The sequence below is a fragment of the Schistocerca cancellata genome, chromosome 1, assembly GCF_023864275.1.
Source record: "Schistocerca cancellata isolate TAMUIC-IGC-003103 chromosome 1, iqSchCanc2.1, whole genome shotgun sequence".
Taxonomy (NCBI): Eukaryota; Metazoa; Arthropoda; class Insecta; order Orthoptera; family Acrididae; genus Schistocerca; species Schistocerca cancellata.
The window spans coordinates 272237779-272256498 of NC_064626.1; the positions used below are offsets into that span (position 1 = coordinate 272237779).

Consider the following 18720-nt stretch of genomic DNA (forward strand, 5'->3'; position numbering starts at 1 on the left):
TCAGCTGGAGAATTAAGTAAGAAGTACTCTCCAATAACCACAAGCCGCAAATTGGAGAAATTTCTAAATACCCGTATTTGTTTCATATTCGTTTACAAACATAACTGGTTTTTCGTGCTGGAGTATTGGTCTTATTGGTACTAATTATTTTGGTTATATTTCTTCTTTCATATGAAAGACGTCGCCAGTGAGTCTTCCGAAATATCAAAGGTGCTACGCAACTCGCCATGAATGACTTGTCACATACAGAACAAGAACTGAAAAAACCAAAAAAACAAGTAATTTCGACAAGGATATTCCGAGAATTTTTGAGAATGAAATGTACGTCCGTCTTTCAACAGGAGAAACCATAGGAAAAGACAGCACAAGTAAAAAGAACTCCGTTTCATTTCATGCACATAAAAAAATTAGGAGGCGAACTTATTCAAAACTTAAGATTAGTGTATGTAAAAACAAAACACAAAACGGACTCGCGCTCTGAGCGTGCCCTACAAACTTAATTATATATATATATATATATATATATATAGTTCATCTATAGGATTTGAAGAGTGAGTTTGCGAATATCAAAATATGTGACATAACTGACCGTTCTTTTAATTGCATTGACTTGGAAGCTAAAACTTTCTACACCGCCAAGGGAACGTATACCTTAGTATTTGACATCAGTTTCAACTTGATACCTCTACCCTTTCCTGAGAAAAATTGATCTTAGCAGATGCACAGAGAGACGGACAAGGAAGTGATCCTATAAGAGTTCTGATTTTAGCACTAAAAATGTAGTGTTTTATATCAGCCACTGAAGATGCCTTGCACATACAAGGCGAAATAGTTATAACAGTTATAGGGCAATAAATATCGATACAGCAACGTAAAAAGATTTTTGTGTTACCAACAAAATATTTATGCCGTTTCAACTAGAAACGGCTAATCAACTCAGATATTTTCTGTTTCATGTAATATTTGACACGAAATACTGATCGTGTCATGCCAGTCTAGCGCTAATTGGCTCGGAGCAGCCTTCAAAAAACATGTATTTACTCCGCAAGTTCATATTTCCAGATTATAAAGCGAAGAGGTAACTGTTTCCCGAGTTAGAATGTCGGTACGATTTGTATATCATGTTTATTCGCCAAACTTATAACGAGTAAATAATTATCTGATATTTTCGTTCTTTAGCAGTGACAGAGGCCATAACATTTTTCCGTAAACAGTAAGGGCTATGATCAGAGACGACGTTAGTTTCTTAACTCCCGCTCTGTCGGAGCAGGCCCCTTCAGTCGTTAGAGAGACAAGTTCATTGTCTGGAGAAAGCTCGCGAATATTCTGCACCAGCGGAAGGAGTTGTCTTAGTGGGGTTTCACCGGGACGCCGTTCCGGTGGTTGGCGCGATAGTTGTGTGTGTGTAGTTTAATATATTGCTTTTCTTCTTTAGGGCCACCAGAGTAATATAACGAAATGATTGAGTACATACACCAAATAGCTGTTTACAATAAATAATCTTTAGTTACGACGTGACAGCAGTTTGGTCTTGGTAGACTCTCCAACAGAATTAATGCACATTTTAAAGCCACAAATATTCAAGTAGCCTTCCGAACTAGTAACAACTTTTCAATAAAATGACGTTCCGCCACCACTAGAACATCGAAATATGACAACCCAGGCATATACAAACTCACATGTGGCAGCTGTAATAGCTTTTACATTGGCCAAACAGAAAGACATTTTAACGTGAGCTATAAAGAACACACTATAGAGAGCGAATATAATCAGTCGAGCTTCTTTATACATTTGAAAACTCAAAATCACACTCCTGATACGATTGAAAATGCACCACATATTCTGCACAGAATACCAAAAGGTTTTGCAATGAACGCCAGTCGCGGTGGCCGAGCGGTTCTAGGCCCTTCAGTCCGGAACCGCGCTACTGCTACGGTCGCAGGTTCGAATTCTGCCTCGGGCATGGATGTGTGTGATGTCCTTAGGTTAGTTACGTTTAAGTAGTTCTAAGTTCTAGGGGACTGATGACCTCAGCAGTTGAGTCCCATAGTGCTCAGAGCCATTTGAACCATTTTCTTTTTTTTTTTTTTCAATGAACATTTTTGAGGAATTAAAAGTTTATGTGTACACCAGAAAATACCCACAGAAAATATTAAACGAACACACAGAATTCAGGCACAAGTACTACCTTAAAAACTTTATTGAACTTTTAGAACACTAAAATGGATAGATCGGAAGTAACATATGCAGCAACCAAAAATAATCGCAACAAACTTAAGTTAATAAAATAATATCGCTGTTCATCTGCATAATCTTTGTAAACATATAGCGTCGTAAGAGAGGAACTGTCAAACTGCTGTCACGTTGTAAGTAACATTTAATTTCAACATCTGGACACCATTTACGACAATAAAGCAGTGACAGTTTCAAAACAGTCCACTAATGGCGCAATATGGACGTCACATCAATCTAGACGTCAATACAAGACAGCTACTTTAATACAAATGACATTGACATCCATACCTCTCCTCATCAAAATTGTTATGGCAGGTACTTGAAAATGGCAATTAAACCCAAACAATCTGTCCAGTCTGTCATAAATAAAGATTAATTATTGTAAGCAGCTATTTGGTGTATGCACTTAAACAGTAACGTATAGTATTGTGTCTGTACGGTTTGATGCAAGAGGTGAAAATTACTTTAAGTTCACAGAAATATTTTGCAGCGTCGACTGGGAGACGAACCAAGAACTTTTGAATTTATAAGCAAACATCTGTTCAAAGACATAGCTAGATTTCTAGTGCACATCAGCGCTTAACCTCTTATTCGACTGATTTGTTGCACATGAACAGAAATTGATGTTGTCACTTCGGAAATGATCCAGTCATTGATCAAGGTCCGCTCTACAGAAATGTTGTGTACATAGTTCCGCGTAGTCAGCGCGTACACAACTTTCTCACTAGAGTGCACCCCGCTAAGCACAACAAGGCAGGCGCAGCGCTCCTCCATCTCCGCACTACGAGATGGCGCTTCCATAGAGACGGACCAAATTCTGCTTCCGCCGATCCGCGTATTAATATGTAACGCAGCCAATGAGATTGCTGCAAACATAGAACCTTTTCTCCTCGCGGATCACACTCGCTCAGTGATACATGAACGCGCGAGGTATTATAACGAATGAACAACCCTCCGATTAATCAGTCTGCATTTGTCTGCACCAGTCTGTACCAGTCTACATTTGTCTGTACCAGTCTATAGTCAAGTTTCAGTCTGCGCCTAATAAGATTACCATATTCCTGTACATAGCCATGAAGATAAATGCATAGACACTTTTGTAAAGTATCAGAGGTATATGTGAGAATAAGATTAACGTACCAATATCAAAGGAACGTCCGCAGCTCGTGGTCGTGCGGTAGCGTTCTCGCTTCCCGCGCCCGGGTTCGATTCCCGGCGGGGTCAGGGATTTTCTCTGCCCCGTGATGACTGGGTGTTGTGTGATATCCTTAGATTAGTTAGGTTTAAGTAGTTCTAAGTTCTAGGGGACTGATGACCATAGATGTTAAGTCCCATAGTGCTCAGAGCCATTTGAATCATTTTTGATCCAAAGGAACTTCAGATTGTCAATTGTAAATAGCATCCAGAACCAAGTTAAGTAATTTTTATGCTTGTTATTATTTTAATAAATGTATGTGAAAATTAATCAAGTTCTGTTTAAAAATGGTCACCGTCAATCTGCTCGTCTAAGCGTGCAAGTGGCATTTCTATCGTCTGACCTAACGGCAGAAGATAAACACGTCACGATAAGACCACGAGACATATTGCTGACACTCGCCTACTTCGTTAGAGCGACAAGTCAAATAATCTGATGGTGTGTGTACTGACGGTCTTACAGTACGCACACCACACGAAACAACATATCTCAACAACTGTTCAGTGTGTGTGTGTGTGTGTGTGTGTGTGTGTGTGTGTGTGTGTGTGATGGTCCTTCCGTACGTAGAGCTTATCGGCAAACGTATGTTTGCAGTTCGAGCAGCTGGCGTTCACGTGGATGGAGCGCCAGAAGCTAGGCGGCTCCTACTCCTCGCACCGGGCGCAGTCGGAGAAGCACGTGGTCGTGTGCAGCACCACATTGCACGCAGACACCATCATGGACTTCCTCAACGAGTTCTACGCCCACCCACTGCTGCAGGTCAGTTCTTCCGCCGTTACAGACTGCCATTGCAACTACAAAAAATTATACTGTTAACAAATACATCACCTGCACTACATGACCAAAAGTAAACTCAGTGAATGGATCCAAAAGTCCCACCAAATTCTCGCGAAACTTTTTGATGTTATGTGGTCCAGTGACATTAATGTGACCATCTGTCAGAAGCCTGAATAACTACACTACTGGCCATTAAAATTGCTACACCATGAAGATGACGTGCTACAGACGCAAAATTTAACCGGCACGAGGAAAGATGCTGTCATATGCAAATGATTAGCTTTTCAGAGCATTCACACAAGCTTGGCGCCGGTGGCGACACCTACAACATGCTGACATGAGGAAGGTTTCCAACTGATTTCTCATACACAAACAGCAGTTGGCCGGCGTTGCCTGGTGAAACGTTGTTGTGATGCCTCGTGAAAGGAGGAGAAATGCGTACTATCACGTTTCCGACTTTGATAAAGGTCGGATTGTAGCCTATCGCGATTGCGGTTTATCGTATCGCGACATTGCTGCTCTAGTTGGTCGAGATCCACTGTCTGTTAGCAGAATATGGAATCGGTGGGATCAGGAGGGTAATACGGAACGCCGTGCTGGATCCCAACGGCCTCGTATCACTAGCAGTCGAGATGACAGGCATCTTATCCACATGGCTGTAACGGATCGTGCAACCACGTCTCGATCCCTGAGTCAACAGATAGGGATGTTTGCAACACAACAACCATCTGCACGAACAGTTTGACGGCGTTTGCAGCAGCATGGACTATCAGCTCGGAGACCGCGGCTGCGATTACCCTTGACGCTGCATCAACAGACAGGAGCGCCTGCGATGGCGTAGTCGACGACGAACCTGGGTGCACGAATGGCAAAAAGTCATTTTTTCGGATGAATCCATGTTCTGTTTGCATCACCATTATGGTCGCATCCGTGTTTGGCGACATCGCAGTGAATGCATATTGGAAGCGTGTAGTCGTCGTCGCCATGCTGGCGTATCACCCGGCGTGATGGTATGGTCTGCCATTGGTTACACGTCTCAATCACCTCTTGTTCGCATTGACGGCACTTTGAACAGTGCACGTTGCATTTCAGATGTGTTACGACCCTTGGCTCTACCCTTCATTCGATCCCTGCGAAACCCTACATTTCAGCAGGATAATGCTCGACCGCATGTTGCAGGTCCTGTACGGGCCTTTCTGGATACAGAAAATGTTCGACTGCTGCCCTCGCCAGCACATCCTCCAGATCTCTCACCAACTGAAAACGTCTGGTCAATGGTGGCCTAGCAACTGCAAGAGTCACTACTCTTGATGAACTGGGCGGCTGTACCTGTACACGCCATCCAAGCTCTGTTTGACTCAATGCCCAGGCGTATCAAGGCCGTTATTACGGCCAGAGGTGACTGTTTTAGGTACTGATTTCTCAGGATCTATGCACCCAACTTGCGTGAAAATGTAATCACATGTCAGTTCTAGTATAATATATTTGTCCAATGAATACCTGTTTATGATCTGCATTTCTTCTTGGTGTAGCAATTTTAATGGCCAATAGTGTATCTTTTGCAACGCGGATTGCAGGAGAGTAGACAATGAGGTTCTAGAAGGTGCCGAGAGGGATGTAAGCCAAGCTGACCACAATGACGTGGCTGTGCTAGGTCTCTCGGTTAAGGATGCAACAACCCGATTGAGATGGTCCCACAGATTCTCGATTGGGTTTAAATCCGGGTAGTTTGGTGGCCAGGGGAAGGACTCTAAACTCGTCCTGGTGTTCTTCGAACCACGTACGTACACTGTGAGCTGCACTGTACTGCTGATGGATGCCATCGTGCCGAGGAAACGGAGGGCTACATGTAGGTGTCGACATGGTCCCCAAGGAAAGATGCATTTATCCATTGTGCCTTCCAGAATGACGAGATCGCCTCCCTTCATATATTAACATATATTTTTATTTTCTCTCTATTACAATGGCATGACGTATGGGCTACACCTATGTAGAACATCACAGCAGAGCTGCCGGTCTATGCAGTAAATGGATTTTTTTTTCAGGTGTTTCAGCAATTCGTCCGACGACGATACTTCCTGCTCAGTCGAATCGGCAGTGAATTATCTTACGATACTGCTCATCCAGTTTGATAAATCGTTTATGTATAGTGAGGAAATCAGAGGTCTTTTTACACTTCCTTAGGATACAGCCGACGTTACTTTCATTTTTGAGGAACATTCACCGTCTAGCAAGAAACACTGATTTCTATTAGTGAAAAACCGGTAAAGCCCAACTCTCAATTCTTTAAAAAATCGAGCTCCCTCGTATAAAACGTCGTACTTCCCGACTTGTTGGTCGTCCAGTGGTATATTTTTGTACACTGTCTGCAAAATGTCTGAGAATAGAGGAAGGAAATACTGTCGACAACGAGGTAATTACACGTGGACGAATAGTATTAGTTGTAAATAAGTAATAAATTAAAACGTTATGCCTGATGCTGCAGTCTTACTGCACGAGAAGCGACAATGTAGTGTGCAATGTTTTTTTTCTATCATTTTCTTTTGGTGGGATGGAAAGTCGGGTTCAGGCTGTCAGCGAGAAAAAATTTCGTCTAAGTTTGAAATCAAGATGTTCAACAAAATAGAGGTCCATTTTTCAAATCCTTCATTTCCCCACATTGCGATGTATAAGTCTGAAATTTAGCTCGAAGGTGCCTACAACAGTACTTTGTAACGATGCAAAAGCATGGTGCCCTGCGACGTCACACGTGAGATCGGTGATGCTTCAAACACCAGTGTGTCGACGCATGCCCGAAAAAGGGCAGAGATTAGAAGATCGTGGGAGGAAGGTTAATGATGTCATATTGGCACCAAATTCCAACACAATTCTGCCCATCGCCTACGTGGTCGTCTCACTCTATGGAAATGTCATCACACCTCCCATGATCCACATCTCATCCCTGCCCTTGACGCCTTTGCGATGGAGGTCATATCCGTGACCCCGCGCGTTGAAATCACGCGGTTTTCTTACGAGTGGCTCAAGTATAACCCTTCGGCAACACCGATGCTCATAATCGACAAGAAAACTCCTTAGGTGGTGTCATAAAGGGCGTCAATGAAACCACGTCCTCCCTTGCGCCGTTCATTTTGACATATTTCGCAGTCGAAAACGACAGTTTGCACTGCGATGTGCAGCAGGACGACGACATTGACAGCCTTCGATCCTGCTGGCACCTTCTGAACGACACCGCCTCGAACGTCATCTGACCCGTTTGAAGTGTAGCGTGACCACAATTTTTGCTTTGATATACTGGATATATTGCTTTGATATTAGGGACCATTCAAAATCATTCGACCAAATTTTGGTATGATCCAAAGCTGAAAGGATATTTATGCTTTTTCGTCCCATCTTTTTCACGCCCTACTGTGACGTGTGCACAACTGAGTGCAACATTGACACTTACAAGAATATAACGACGAAGGGTCGCTCAAAGCCTCCTCAGTTCAACATTATTTTCGGTGCCTTCCGCACACATTTGTTGAGCATGTTAAAAATGTACCTGTACAGAGACAACAATCAGCCGAATTCTAGGCGCCTGCGGAGTAGAAAACCCCTTCGACATCCCTCAGCTGATGACGCCACTGCACCACTGCCTGCTTGTAGATATGAAATCTGTGGGGTGTCAATGTCAAGGGGATTGCCTAGGAATTGCTGAATGATTGTTCCTGTACGTCATGTAGATTTTCGAATGGCCCAATAAAGGTATGCGGGTGCCACCTATGGTATTGTCAAACTGGGGGTGGGGGGGGGGGGGAGTCCAAGAAGCTCCCTTTGCTACTTTATTCACACTTGTGTCGATGTCGTACTCCCCCATGCACATGCCTCAGAAGGGTGCGAAAAAGAAGGGCTAGAAAATTATAAATACAAGGTTTTCTGCTTCAGATCACATTCAGATTTCGTTGGATAGTTTTGAATAGTTCCTAGTAGCACCAAAATACCAGAACACCATATACCAAAACAAAAATTCTGGTCACACTACACGCCTAAGGGGTGAAATCACGTTCATGGGGGTTGCATCTCCATGATGTCCTTAGAAAAGGGCTGGATCGTCTGGAAAGTGCCGACGGTGTCAAAGGTATTCAAGGACGTGGTCCTGTTGCACATCGCTCTGCAAACTGTCGTTTTCGAACACGAAATGTGCGAAAGGATTGGTTTCATTCGTGACCTTCATGACACCTCCTGAGGTCTTTTCTTGTCTATTCTGAGCAGTGGTGTGTCCCAAACATTTTTCTTAACCACCCAGAAGAACACCGTATGTTTCCATCGCTCGGAGTGACGGATCTGCGCTCCATCGCAAATGTGTCAAGAAGGTAAGATGTAGATCAAGGGAGGTGTGACGTATTCATGGTGTGAGACATCCACCGTGGCGTTGTGCGGAACTGTGGTGAAATTTTGGGCCAGTGTGACATCATTAACCCACTTTACGCCTCACATGAGCTTTCCTGCTCTGGATTTTTTAAAACATATGTTGCCCCCTTACCGAGCCAGAGACTAACGTCGCAGGGCGCACTCTTTTACAGTATTACTGAGGAAGGTTGAAGGCATCTTTGATCTGAATTCCAAATAGGATAAAATGAAGGGTTTGAAAAACGGGACCCTTTAATTTTGTTGTCCAGCGTATGTCTAAAGTTTGTTTGAAGTCGCTAAGAACTCTCATTCTCAAATACTGGATCAGTATAATCTGGGTAATTTGCGCACTGTGAGCTATGCTCCCTCAACAAATGTACACAGTTTCTTTCTGTAAATACAGGTTTATAGCTCTTAATGAGTGCGTTATGTCAGCAATTTAAGTTTTGAAATTCAGTCAGTCACTTCATGAAATACTGAAAACAGATTTTTGTTGCCCCTGGTAGCCATTAGGCAGGCAACCAGCAAGGTTAGCCGCTTAGTTATATACGCCTAAGTGACAAAACGCATGGGATAGCGTTATGCACATATACAGATGGAGGTAGTATCGCGTACACGAGGTATAAAAGGGCAGTGCATTGGTGGAGCTGTCGTTTGTACTTAGATGATTCATGTGAAAAGGTTTCTGACTTGATCATGACCGCACGACGGGAATTAACAGATTTTGAACGTGCATTGGTAGCTGGCGCTAGGTGCATGGAGCATTACATTTCGGAAATCGTTAAGGAATTTCATATTTAGAGATTCACAGAGTCAAGAGAGTGCTCAGAGTATCAAATTTCAGGTGTCACCTTTCATCCAAGAACAACGCCGTGTCTGACGGCCTTCACATAACGACCGAGAGCAGCGGCGTTTGTGCAGAGTTGTCAGTGCTAACAAGCAAGGAACACTGCATGAAATAATCATAGAAATCAATGTTGAACGTACGAGAACGTACCCGTTAGGGCAGGACGGCGAAGTTTGGCGTTCAAGGGCTATGGCAGAAGACTACTGACTCGAGTACCTTTGCTAATAGCACGACATCACCTGCAGCGCCTCTTCTTGGCTCGTGACAATATCCATTGGACCATAGAGGACTGGAAAACCGTAGGTCAGATGAGTCCCTATTTCAGTTGGTATGAGATGACTGTAGGGTCCGAATCTGGCGCAGACTCCACCAAAGCATGGACGCAAGTTGTCAGCAAGACATTGTGCAAAATGGTGGTGGCGTCACAATAAGCTGCGTTTATATGGAAAGACTGGGTCGTCTGCTCAAACTGAACCGATCACCGACAGGAAATGGTTATGCTCAGCTACTTGGAGACCAAACAACGATGGAATTTTTTGGGTGGCAGTGCGCCATTTCACCTTGCCTCAGCTACTGGCGATGGTTTGAAGAACATTCTGGAAATTCCAGTGAATGATTTGGCTACCCTGATCGCCCGACATGAATCCCATAGAACATTTGTTCAAATGTGTGTGAAATCTTATCGGGCTTAACTGCTAAGGTCATCAGTCCCTAAGCTTACACACTACTTAACCTAAGTTATCCTATGGACAAACACACACACACCCATGTGCGAGGGAGGACTCGAACCTCCGCTGGGACCAGTCGCACAGTCCACGACTGCAACGCCTCATAGAACATTTATGGGACTTATTGGAGAGGTCTGTTCGTGCCGAAAATCCTGCACTGGCAACACTTTCACAATTATGGACGACTGTAGAAGCAGCATGGCTCAATATTTCTACATGGGACTTCCAACGACTTGCTGCGTCCATACCACTTCGAGTTGTTGCACTACACCGGGCAAAAGGTCCGACATGATACTAAGAGGTATTCCATGACTTCGTCACCTCAGTGTGTAATCCTCCAACCAACCACATATTTGGGAAACTACTTCGTATAGACACATCTCGGTAGTGGTAATGTATTGTCTAATTAGCCACCCATTTTAGTCTTCTTCTTTATTCGTGTCAGAGGTACACTAAAATGAACACATATACAGTACATACAAAGAAAACTATACAATATTCACCCAGAATTGGACAACTTTGATAGCATTGGGTGCTGCGGACGTTAAGTCCTTCATGCTACAGCTGGTTGGGCATAAGTTACATTTCAAGAGATGCTGGGTTGTCTGCAATTCACCACATTCACACGGTGTTGTGTTCGCATTTGGCAGTTGGAAGTTCCATTTAAGGAGATTGTCCCTCGATCTTGCGACTTCGGTCCGTAGTCTGTTCAAGGACTTCCAGATGACCCATTTCTCCATGTGTCCAGGCGGCAGGGGTTCTTGTGGTGTCATCCAGTTTGGCAGTTGTTGGCATCTTTCTTTCCACTTGGTTAGTCGGGTAGCCGCAGCTGATCCTTCTAAGGGCTGTGAAGTTGTTAGGAAACTCTTCCTGGACTTCAGTCTTGGCTTGGTAGGTTGATGTCCAAAGAGTGGATGTGAGGTCACTGTATTTGATTTATGCCTCTCGATGTTAGCGGCGATCTCTCTTCTGATATCATATGGAGAAACCCATTTTAGTAATGCTCTCTTTTCTCGGTTTGCAGGACTATTACGTGGTGCTGCTGTCGCCGATGGAACTGGACACGACGATGCGCATGATCCTGCAGGTGCCCATCTGGGCGCAGCGCGTCATCTACATCCAGGGGTCGTGCCTCAAGGACAGCGACCTGGCCAGGGCGCGCATGAACGAGGCCGAGGCGTGCTTCGTGCTCGCCGCCAGGAACTACGCCGACAAGACGGCCGCGGTACGTAGTGCCTGCCACCTTCGTTACTGGTTACATACCCCCTGTCCCCCTCCTTCCCCCACACTACGAGTTCGCAGGTGCGGTGGTCAAGTCTATGGACTCGCATTGCTGCGGTAGGAATAACGAAGCTTAAATTGTAACATCCCATTAGATCATTAGAAATGGCATTCGGAAGGACGACGGCTCAATCCCGCGTCCGGCCATCCTGATTTAGGTTTTCCGTGATTTCCCTAAATCGCTCCAGGCAAATGCCGGGATGGTTCCTTTCAAAGGGCACGGCCGACTTCCTTCCCCGTCCTTCCCTAATCAGATGAGACCGATGACCTCGCTGTCTGGTCTCCTTCCCCGAAACAACCAACCAACCAACCATTAGAAATGGAGCACAAGATCAGGTTACTGTAGAACGGGGAAGAAAATAGGACGTGTCCTTTTCAAAGCAACTATCCCGGCATTTGAGTTGAGCGACTTGGAGGAACTATGGAAAAACCTAGACAGCTGGACAGGTATTTGAACCACCGTGCTCTAAAATGCGAATCCAATGTCCTACCATTGCGCCATCTCGCTCGGTGCATTGGGGAGGATAGGGTTTCAGACACCTGCCACGACATACAGATTTTCAAAGAAGAAAAACTTTATGATTAAAGTTTTAATTGTCAGTCTGATAACATAAAGTTATGCAATTAATTTGCTGACAAGGTGCCTGTTGGCTTCTGTCTCGGGTTTTTCGGCGGACGTTTGTCTGGCACGAGTGGTGGCATTGTCAAAGCCCCACCCTCCATTGGTGGTCGTGGAGTGGTCCAGTCGGCCAACAGCAATGGAGGAGCTTTGACAATGCCAGCCACACGTGCTGGCGAAACGGTAGAAAAATCATCAGACAAACGTCGGCCGAAGAACCCGAGACAAAGGCCAACAGGCGTTTCGTCAATAAGTGGCCACGAAAGCGCTTACAATTTTGAATGAATTTTTTTACTTGTTTGCAAACCACACAGTCAGTCTCCACTTTGTGTGTTAAAGAAAAGTTTTCGTTCGAAATTCATATATATCACTATCCGAAAGTGTGGTCTCACGACAAGATTAGTGCGCACAAAAATGTACCATTAGTGGGATCAGCTTCGATGTAATAGTAATCTGTTAGTTACAGCTGTGCAACAGAAACAGTGTTTCATCGTTGCTTATCGTTTGTAAGTCCCAGCCAAACTTTCAGCAAACTGGCACACATTATTAATTAATAATTATTAATAATAATCACAATATATCACTTTTTCCGTTCAGCAGACGATCATACGAGAGCCAAACATAAATAAAATAATAGCCGCTGTCAGCACATACTCAGATAGAATGGTTTTCAAACTTACATCTACTACCATCGTATTTCAAAAAATGTTGTGGTAAAACACATTTCTCCCTGTCTTTCTTTTTGAAAATAAAGCACCAAAAGTTGCACAGCCAATCCAATCGCAGCACAGGTACGTCTTTCACAGACGAAAGGAGGTAATTTGGTAGATTTTACGTGAAAGAACAGTCACCCTTAAATAAATCGGACTGGAGCGAGACTGATGGTTCACATTTGGTCCATCGGTGAATAAGATCTTGGTCTAAGAAAAGTTTTAACCGTTTGAAAAAAAAAAATCTTGCTTCGTTTCCACTTTAAGTGCAAAAAACATGTCTTCATGGAAGGTTTTTAAAGCGCACTACGTCTTTACTTAATCTTCTACGAATCGGTTGAAACTTTACACGAAGGTAGATAAATGGACAAAGTCAATACTAAATTTTTGTATACAATCATCTTCATCTGTTGTCGAGATATTATGGTTTAAAGTCGAACTAAACGTAGCACATATAATCCTTTCTTAGGTGAACTGACTGCGTGGAAACTGTTGGAAGTGAATCAAATAAATAAAAACTTCCTTCTCACGATAAAATTGAAAACTCGCTTTCAGAAATCTAGTTTCATTCAGATTTTAGGAGCAAAGAACGCCTTTTCTGAGATTTCTTACGTGTGCCACTCCTATGTTTCAAACTCGTGCCAATCGATTCAAATTCTTTAAGAAGGTAAAGAAATACTTTTGTTTCGTGGAAGCTTTATCAGTTGCCACGACACAGCCGTCTGAGGCTGTGTATGAAACGCACGTAAGAGTCAATTTCACGCGAATTGCACGTGCCGTGACGGTTTGAAGTGATAAAATTGTCGCCCGAGTCAAAAAATCTACAACGGTTGCCAAGCTATTGTGGTCTAACGTCAGAATTGTGGTAGAGTAAACGTTGGGAACCAGAATGAAAAATGCTGCTATCAGCGCAAAAAAAAAGGTGAGAATGTCCTGGACAGAGTTAGGGATGTAAAATAAGGGAACTAGCTTTTCGACTTATTTGGAGCCTTCTAAGACACTTTAACCAAAACATCTGGACATATTCGCTCTTTTTTACGAGTTAACCCTACTTCCCCAGCGCAGTAAGCTCTCTTAGTTGCAAGGTGTTGGCACACCTGCACCTTACAATTTATTGGCTAAATTCCCTGATTCTGTGCCCAAAACCCACAAGATTCGGCAGCCATAGTAAAAAGTAATAATAATAATGATATCATATGGCCGAAGAGCATACATGCAATAACTAGAAAAATTTTCTGGGGGGATAAAATTTCTGAGAGTGGATTTGTTCCTGGACGGGACCCTAAAACAATTTTTTGCTTTCTGTGTGGAGGGATCGTTGATCTTTTTCCCCGAGGGGACCATTTCTCCTCAAAACCTACTTCCTGTTTCATGTATGGTGAGGAGTATAAGACAAATATACACACATGTATATGCTTTTAGAGACCGGAAAGCGCCTACAATAAAAGTATCCGAGAGCGAGGGTGCATCTGTAATAGGAAGCATGCCGGGGCGGGGATGCATGCATGCTAAAGTTAACGACACGTTGTAACATATTGTACGACATAACAGGGACGACATGATGCCATGTGTCATGTTATACAACATGATATTACTTTACTTCACACGATTTATTATATTAAATGACATGAGCACTAATACTGACAGTAAAAAAGCGCGAATACGCGGAGATGATATGATTTAAATGTTTTTGAAGCTGCCAGGTAAGTTGGAAAAGCTTGTTCCCATCTTGTAAATCCCTAACTCTGCCCAAGACTTATTAACCTTTCTTGTACTATGACAGGAGCATTTTTCATTTTGGTACTGTTACAAACTACGTTTGGTGGTTTGCTTTAGAGTGCTAAGACGAATAACTTTTGTGATTGTCCAACGCGCGAGCACACCATGGATAGTTGTTCTTGCAGGAAACAAGACTCTTTTAAACTTACTCTGCAACTTTGTATTGTTGGACATTGTGCCTATTGATAGTTATACTCCACGATAATCTTATCGGAAATTAGAGCGTTGTAAAGCTGAATGATAAGTTTGTTGAAATTAATGAAATTCATGGTTTGAACACTGACTTGGCTTTTCTTTTACGATTAATATTTCTGCATTTATGATGTTGTTTAGAAGCTTTATTGCAGAAATATGCTTGCAACATTGAGTTAATTTACAAATTCTGTTGAGAAGCTTACTTTTTCGTCTTGGTTACCAATGTGTCAATGGATTCAAACATTTTTTTCTTCTGCTGGTTCCATATTCTATATTCACTGATATATTTATTGAACTACATCATTTCTATTGCTATAATTGTTCGCTCGCACTACCATTTTTTATTTAATAAGTTTTTCGCTACACACAGATGCACTTTTCCCCTGAGTTGTTATTCTGTTTTTACTACATTACACAACACGTGCAATATTTGGCCATTTGCAAACTATAGTCTAGAACGTTCAAGGATATACTAGAACATTTGAAAACATTTGTTAACATTCGTGAATATTCTAAAGACACAAGAACATTACAGGATAATCTCGAATATTTTCAGTGGTGCGAAGGAGACAGAACATGTCCTGGTGTAATGGCTACAAAAATGTCTCCACAACCACTACTACCATTGAACAATAGCTGTGGGGCCAACCGGAGAACTAGGAATAACATCAGACACAAAAATCGGTGACTGCGGTGGATGAAGCAACAAATAAAAACATATTCTGACGCGACAACTTTACTTCTTATGCTCGCGCAAGGGAATAGACCCTTACAACGCATTAGTACCTACACGAAATTAAGCATCAGGTCCATAAAGAGAAAGTCCGTCACCAGATACTTAGGCGTCTTCTTGGACGAACGACAGAATTATGCTGCACATTTTGAAGAAATGAGCAAGAGAGCCAGGAAAACGATGAACAAAACGATTAGTCTTGCCAGTTACGATTATTAGCAGCCAGTGCAAAGAATAAGAACATATCATAACACTATTTTGACCGCGATCGTGAGATACTGTGCCAGTACTTGGGCCCACAGACTTTTGCTCCTAACACCAGCATGGATATTTAACAGACTGCAACGTGGAATAGTCCTGCATATGACGGAAGCTTTTGGCTCTGTGTCAGTTGGGGCGTTGTAAGTAGTACTTGGAATGTGCTCACTCGATCTTCAGATTCTGGAAAAAGCGTCGATTTATTGGCTGAAGAAAGAACAACATCAAGAAGTTCTCAATTTAATAGGAATAATGGCCAGAAGCAAGTAGAAAATTCAAAATCAGATCCTCCACCTACGGCAGAAACGATGTGGTGATACCCAAAGAGCGAGGCGCCCTTATGGCTTCCTACCAAATATAAAACATTGTCTGGGAATAAAGCATCTGAATCCCTCAAAGACCTGACACACTTCTGGTCATGGCCCTACGCCGCCTAGAGGCATCGAATTGGTAGACAGACGTCCGAGCGTGCTTGTGGTAAAGATGATACGCCAGAACATACTACGAGGGTGAGTCAAATGAAAACCTTAAATTTGTAATAACAAATCGAAATTTCGCGCCGTTATCCTGTAAGTTGGTAATCGTGCTACAAACAGCGCGCAGAATGGCCTGTAAGTAGCAGCATAGTGTAGATGCACACATACCATCGCAGTATCAGTATAAAGATGGCCGCCCCACTTGCGACTTGCACCAGGGAAGAACAGCGTTCTCTTATTCGGTTTTTGTGTAGTGAAGGCGTGAAACCTATTAACATTCATCAACGAATGAAGGTTCAGTACGATGATGCACGTTTTTCACAGCAGCAAGTCTACGAATGGAGTAGGAAGTTCGTAAATGGTGTTACTTCAGTGGAAGATGCTCCTCGTCCAGGTCAGGCACAACAAGTTGTGACTCCACAGAACACTGCAGCAGTTGAAGCCATAGGGAAGGAAAACCGCCGAGTGACACTGAATGACATTGCAGCATATTTACACATTAGTCATGGGTCAGCACACCACATTGTGCATGATGTGCTCCAGTTTCACAAAGTATCTGCAAGATTGGTGCCACGGCAGCTCATACACAGACCTCGTAAAAAATCATCTGCGGCCTACAATCAAATCAAAGCGACGTGGATTGCTGTCAGCAGGTGTCCTTTTGCAACATGACAATGAAAGGCCCCACACTGCCCGTACAACAGTTGCAACAATCACAGTCCTGCATTTTGAGTGCCTTCCTCATCCACCATACTCACCAGATCTTGCCCCCAAGTGATTTCCATATGTTTGGACCACTCAAAGACGCAATGGGAGGAAAGAAGTTCCGTTCTGATGAAGAGGTACGCCACGCGATGTATGAGTGGTTGCGCGGACTACCAAAAGAATTTTTTTCTGAAGGAATTTATGCACTTCGTAAGCGCTGGAGGACTTGCATTGAGCGTGGGGGAGATTGTGTTGAAAAGTGATACAGCTTTGTACCACGTCTGAACAATAAATAATATTTTAAAAAATATTTAAGGTTTTCATTTGACTCACCCTCGTATTTTGAGATATCCATTGTATGCCGATGTTGCTGACACTGATCGGCAGCAGCTGAATCAGGACGGAAGACTCGATGTCAAAGAGGTGCTGCATTCCGAAACAGAATGGCATATCTTGGACAACATTGCTGACGCTGTTTGAAGAAAGACTCGGGTAGCACGTTAGCTTATCAAGCAACCCCTTTCTACTGCACTGCGAGCGGTTACGGGAGAAGATTGAGAAGCAATGCAGCGAAGGCAGCTAAGTTGCGGCAGGAGAACTGCCAACACGTATGCGCAGCCACCGTAACAACATCAGAGAGAAACGCAACCGTGGGTCGTGTCTCGCCACCCAAGTAACCAGAACCGGGATGACATGGGCTAGAGTGTGGCTGCTAGCGTCGTTGGCTACAACGATGCTCCCCTGCGACAGGGGGGTTCCTCCCTGCAACCAGGAAGCCAACAAACATTGGAAGAGGCATATGGAACGACAACGTCCTCCGCAGCGCCCAAGAGACCAGCAGTGCGTGCCTATGGACCGGGGAGTGGTATACAACATTATAGAATGGGACAGACAAAAATTTGGAGTTGTTATAATACTAGTAGACAGAGATTTGGTAGCAGGTGTGCTTTTTTATTCATAGTAGAAACAATATTTTGTTAATAATTACTAGCTTATCGCCCGCTGCTTCGCTCATGTTGACTGATGGCCTGCAGAGACTTTTGTTGTTTACATTTAATGAAATTTTTATGTTGTTCACAAACTGCAACACCTTCTAACCTTTTCACGCTAATTAAGGCCATGTAAGCATGGTCTTTTCCAAATGTACTTCTGACAAAAAGTGGTTCTGCCAGCCGGAATCCAAAATGTTTGTTAAGAATGTCTTATGCGTTCATGTGGAAATATTTCCATTGGAACTTTCAACTCCCTAACAAGTATTTCTTTACATCTAACCGAGAACTTAAATACCAATTTCACAAATGTAGCTTTAAAATTTTTTTAATGTAACGAAATATTTTCTTAAAAATTTTCGTCCCCTATTGCACTACCTTAGGGGCCGAATTTCCAGAAACACTGAAACATGTATTTTTTTTATCTCTGACCGAAAAATCAAAAACCACTTGTTATATATGTAACTTTAAAAATCCTTTAGTAGTGCTTTATTGATTATTTATTTTCAAAAAAACTTTCACCTACTATTTTACCCCCTTAGATGCTGAATTTCCAAAAAGCTGGAATATGTATTTTTTTATTTTCTGACTGAGAAACCAAATAATAGTTTTCGTTGGTCTAGCTTCAAAATTCCCTTAATAGGGACATTTTTCAAAAAGCTTTTCATCCCCTATATACCTCCTTCGGAGTGGAATTTCCAAAAACAGTGATATATTTATGTTTTATTTCTAACAGAGATGCCAAATACAAGTTTTCATAGATTTAGCTTCAAAAATGTTTGCACAATGAAATATTTCCACAAA

The 18720-nt window shown here is 42.9% G+C and overlaps 1 protein-coding gene across 1 annotated transcript in view; it reads left to right on the forward strand.

Annotated features, from left to right (window-relative positions):
• The window catches only part of LOC126169379 (potassium channel subfamily T member 2), a 1084296-nt gene that overhangs the window by 789021 nt on the left and 276555 nt on the right, over window positions 1-18720 (forward strand). The window contains exons 11-12 of the mRNA XM_049920640.1: window positions 4025-4189; window positions 11196-11396. Of these exons, the coding sequence (XP_049776597.1) occupies window positions 4025-4189; window positions 11196-11396 (366 nt within the window). The remainder of the gene's footprint in view (window positions 1-4024; window positions 4190-11195; window positions 11397-18720) is intronic.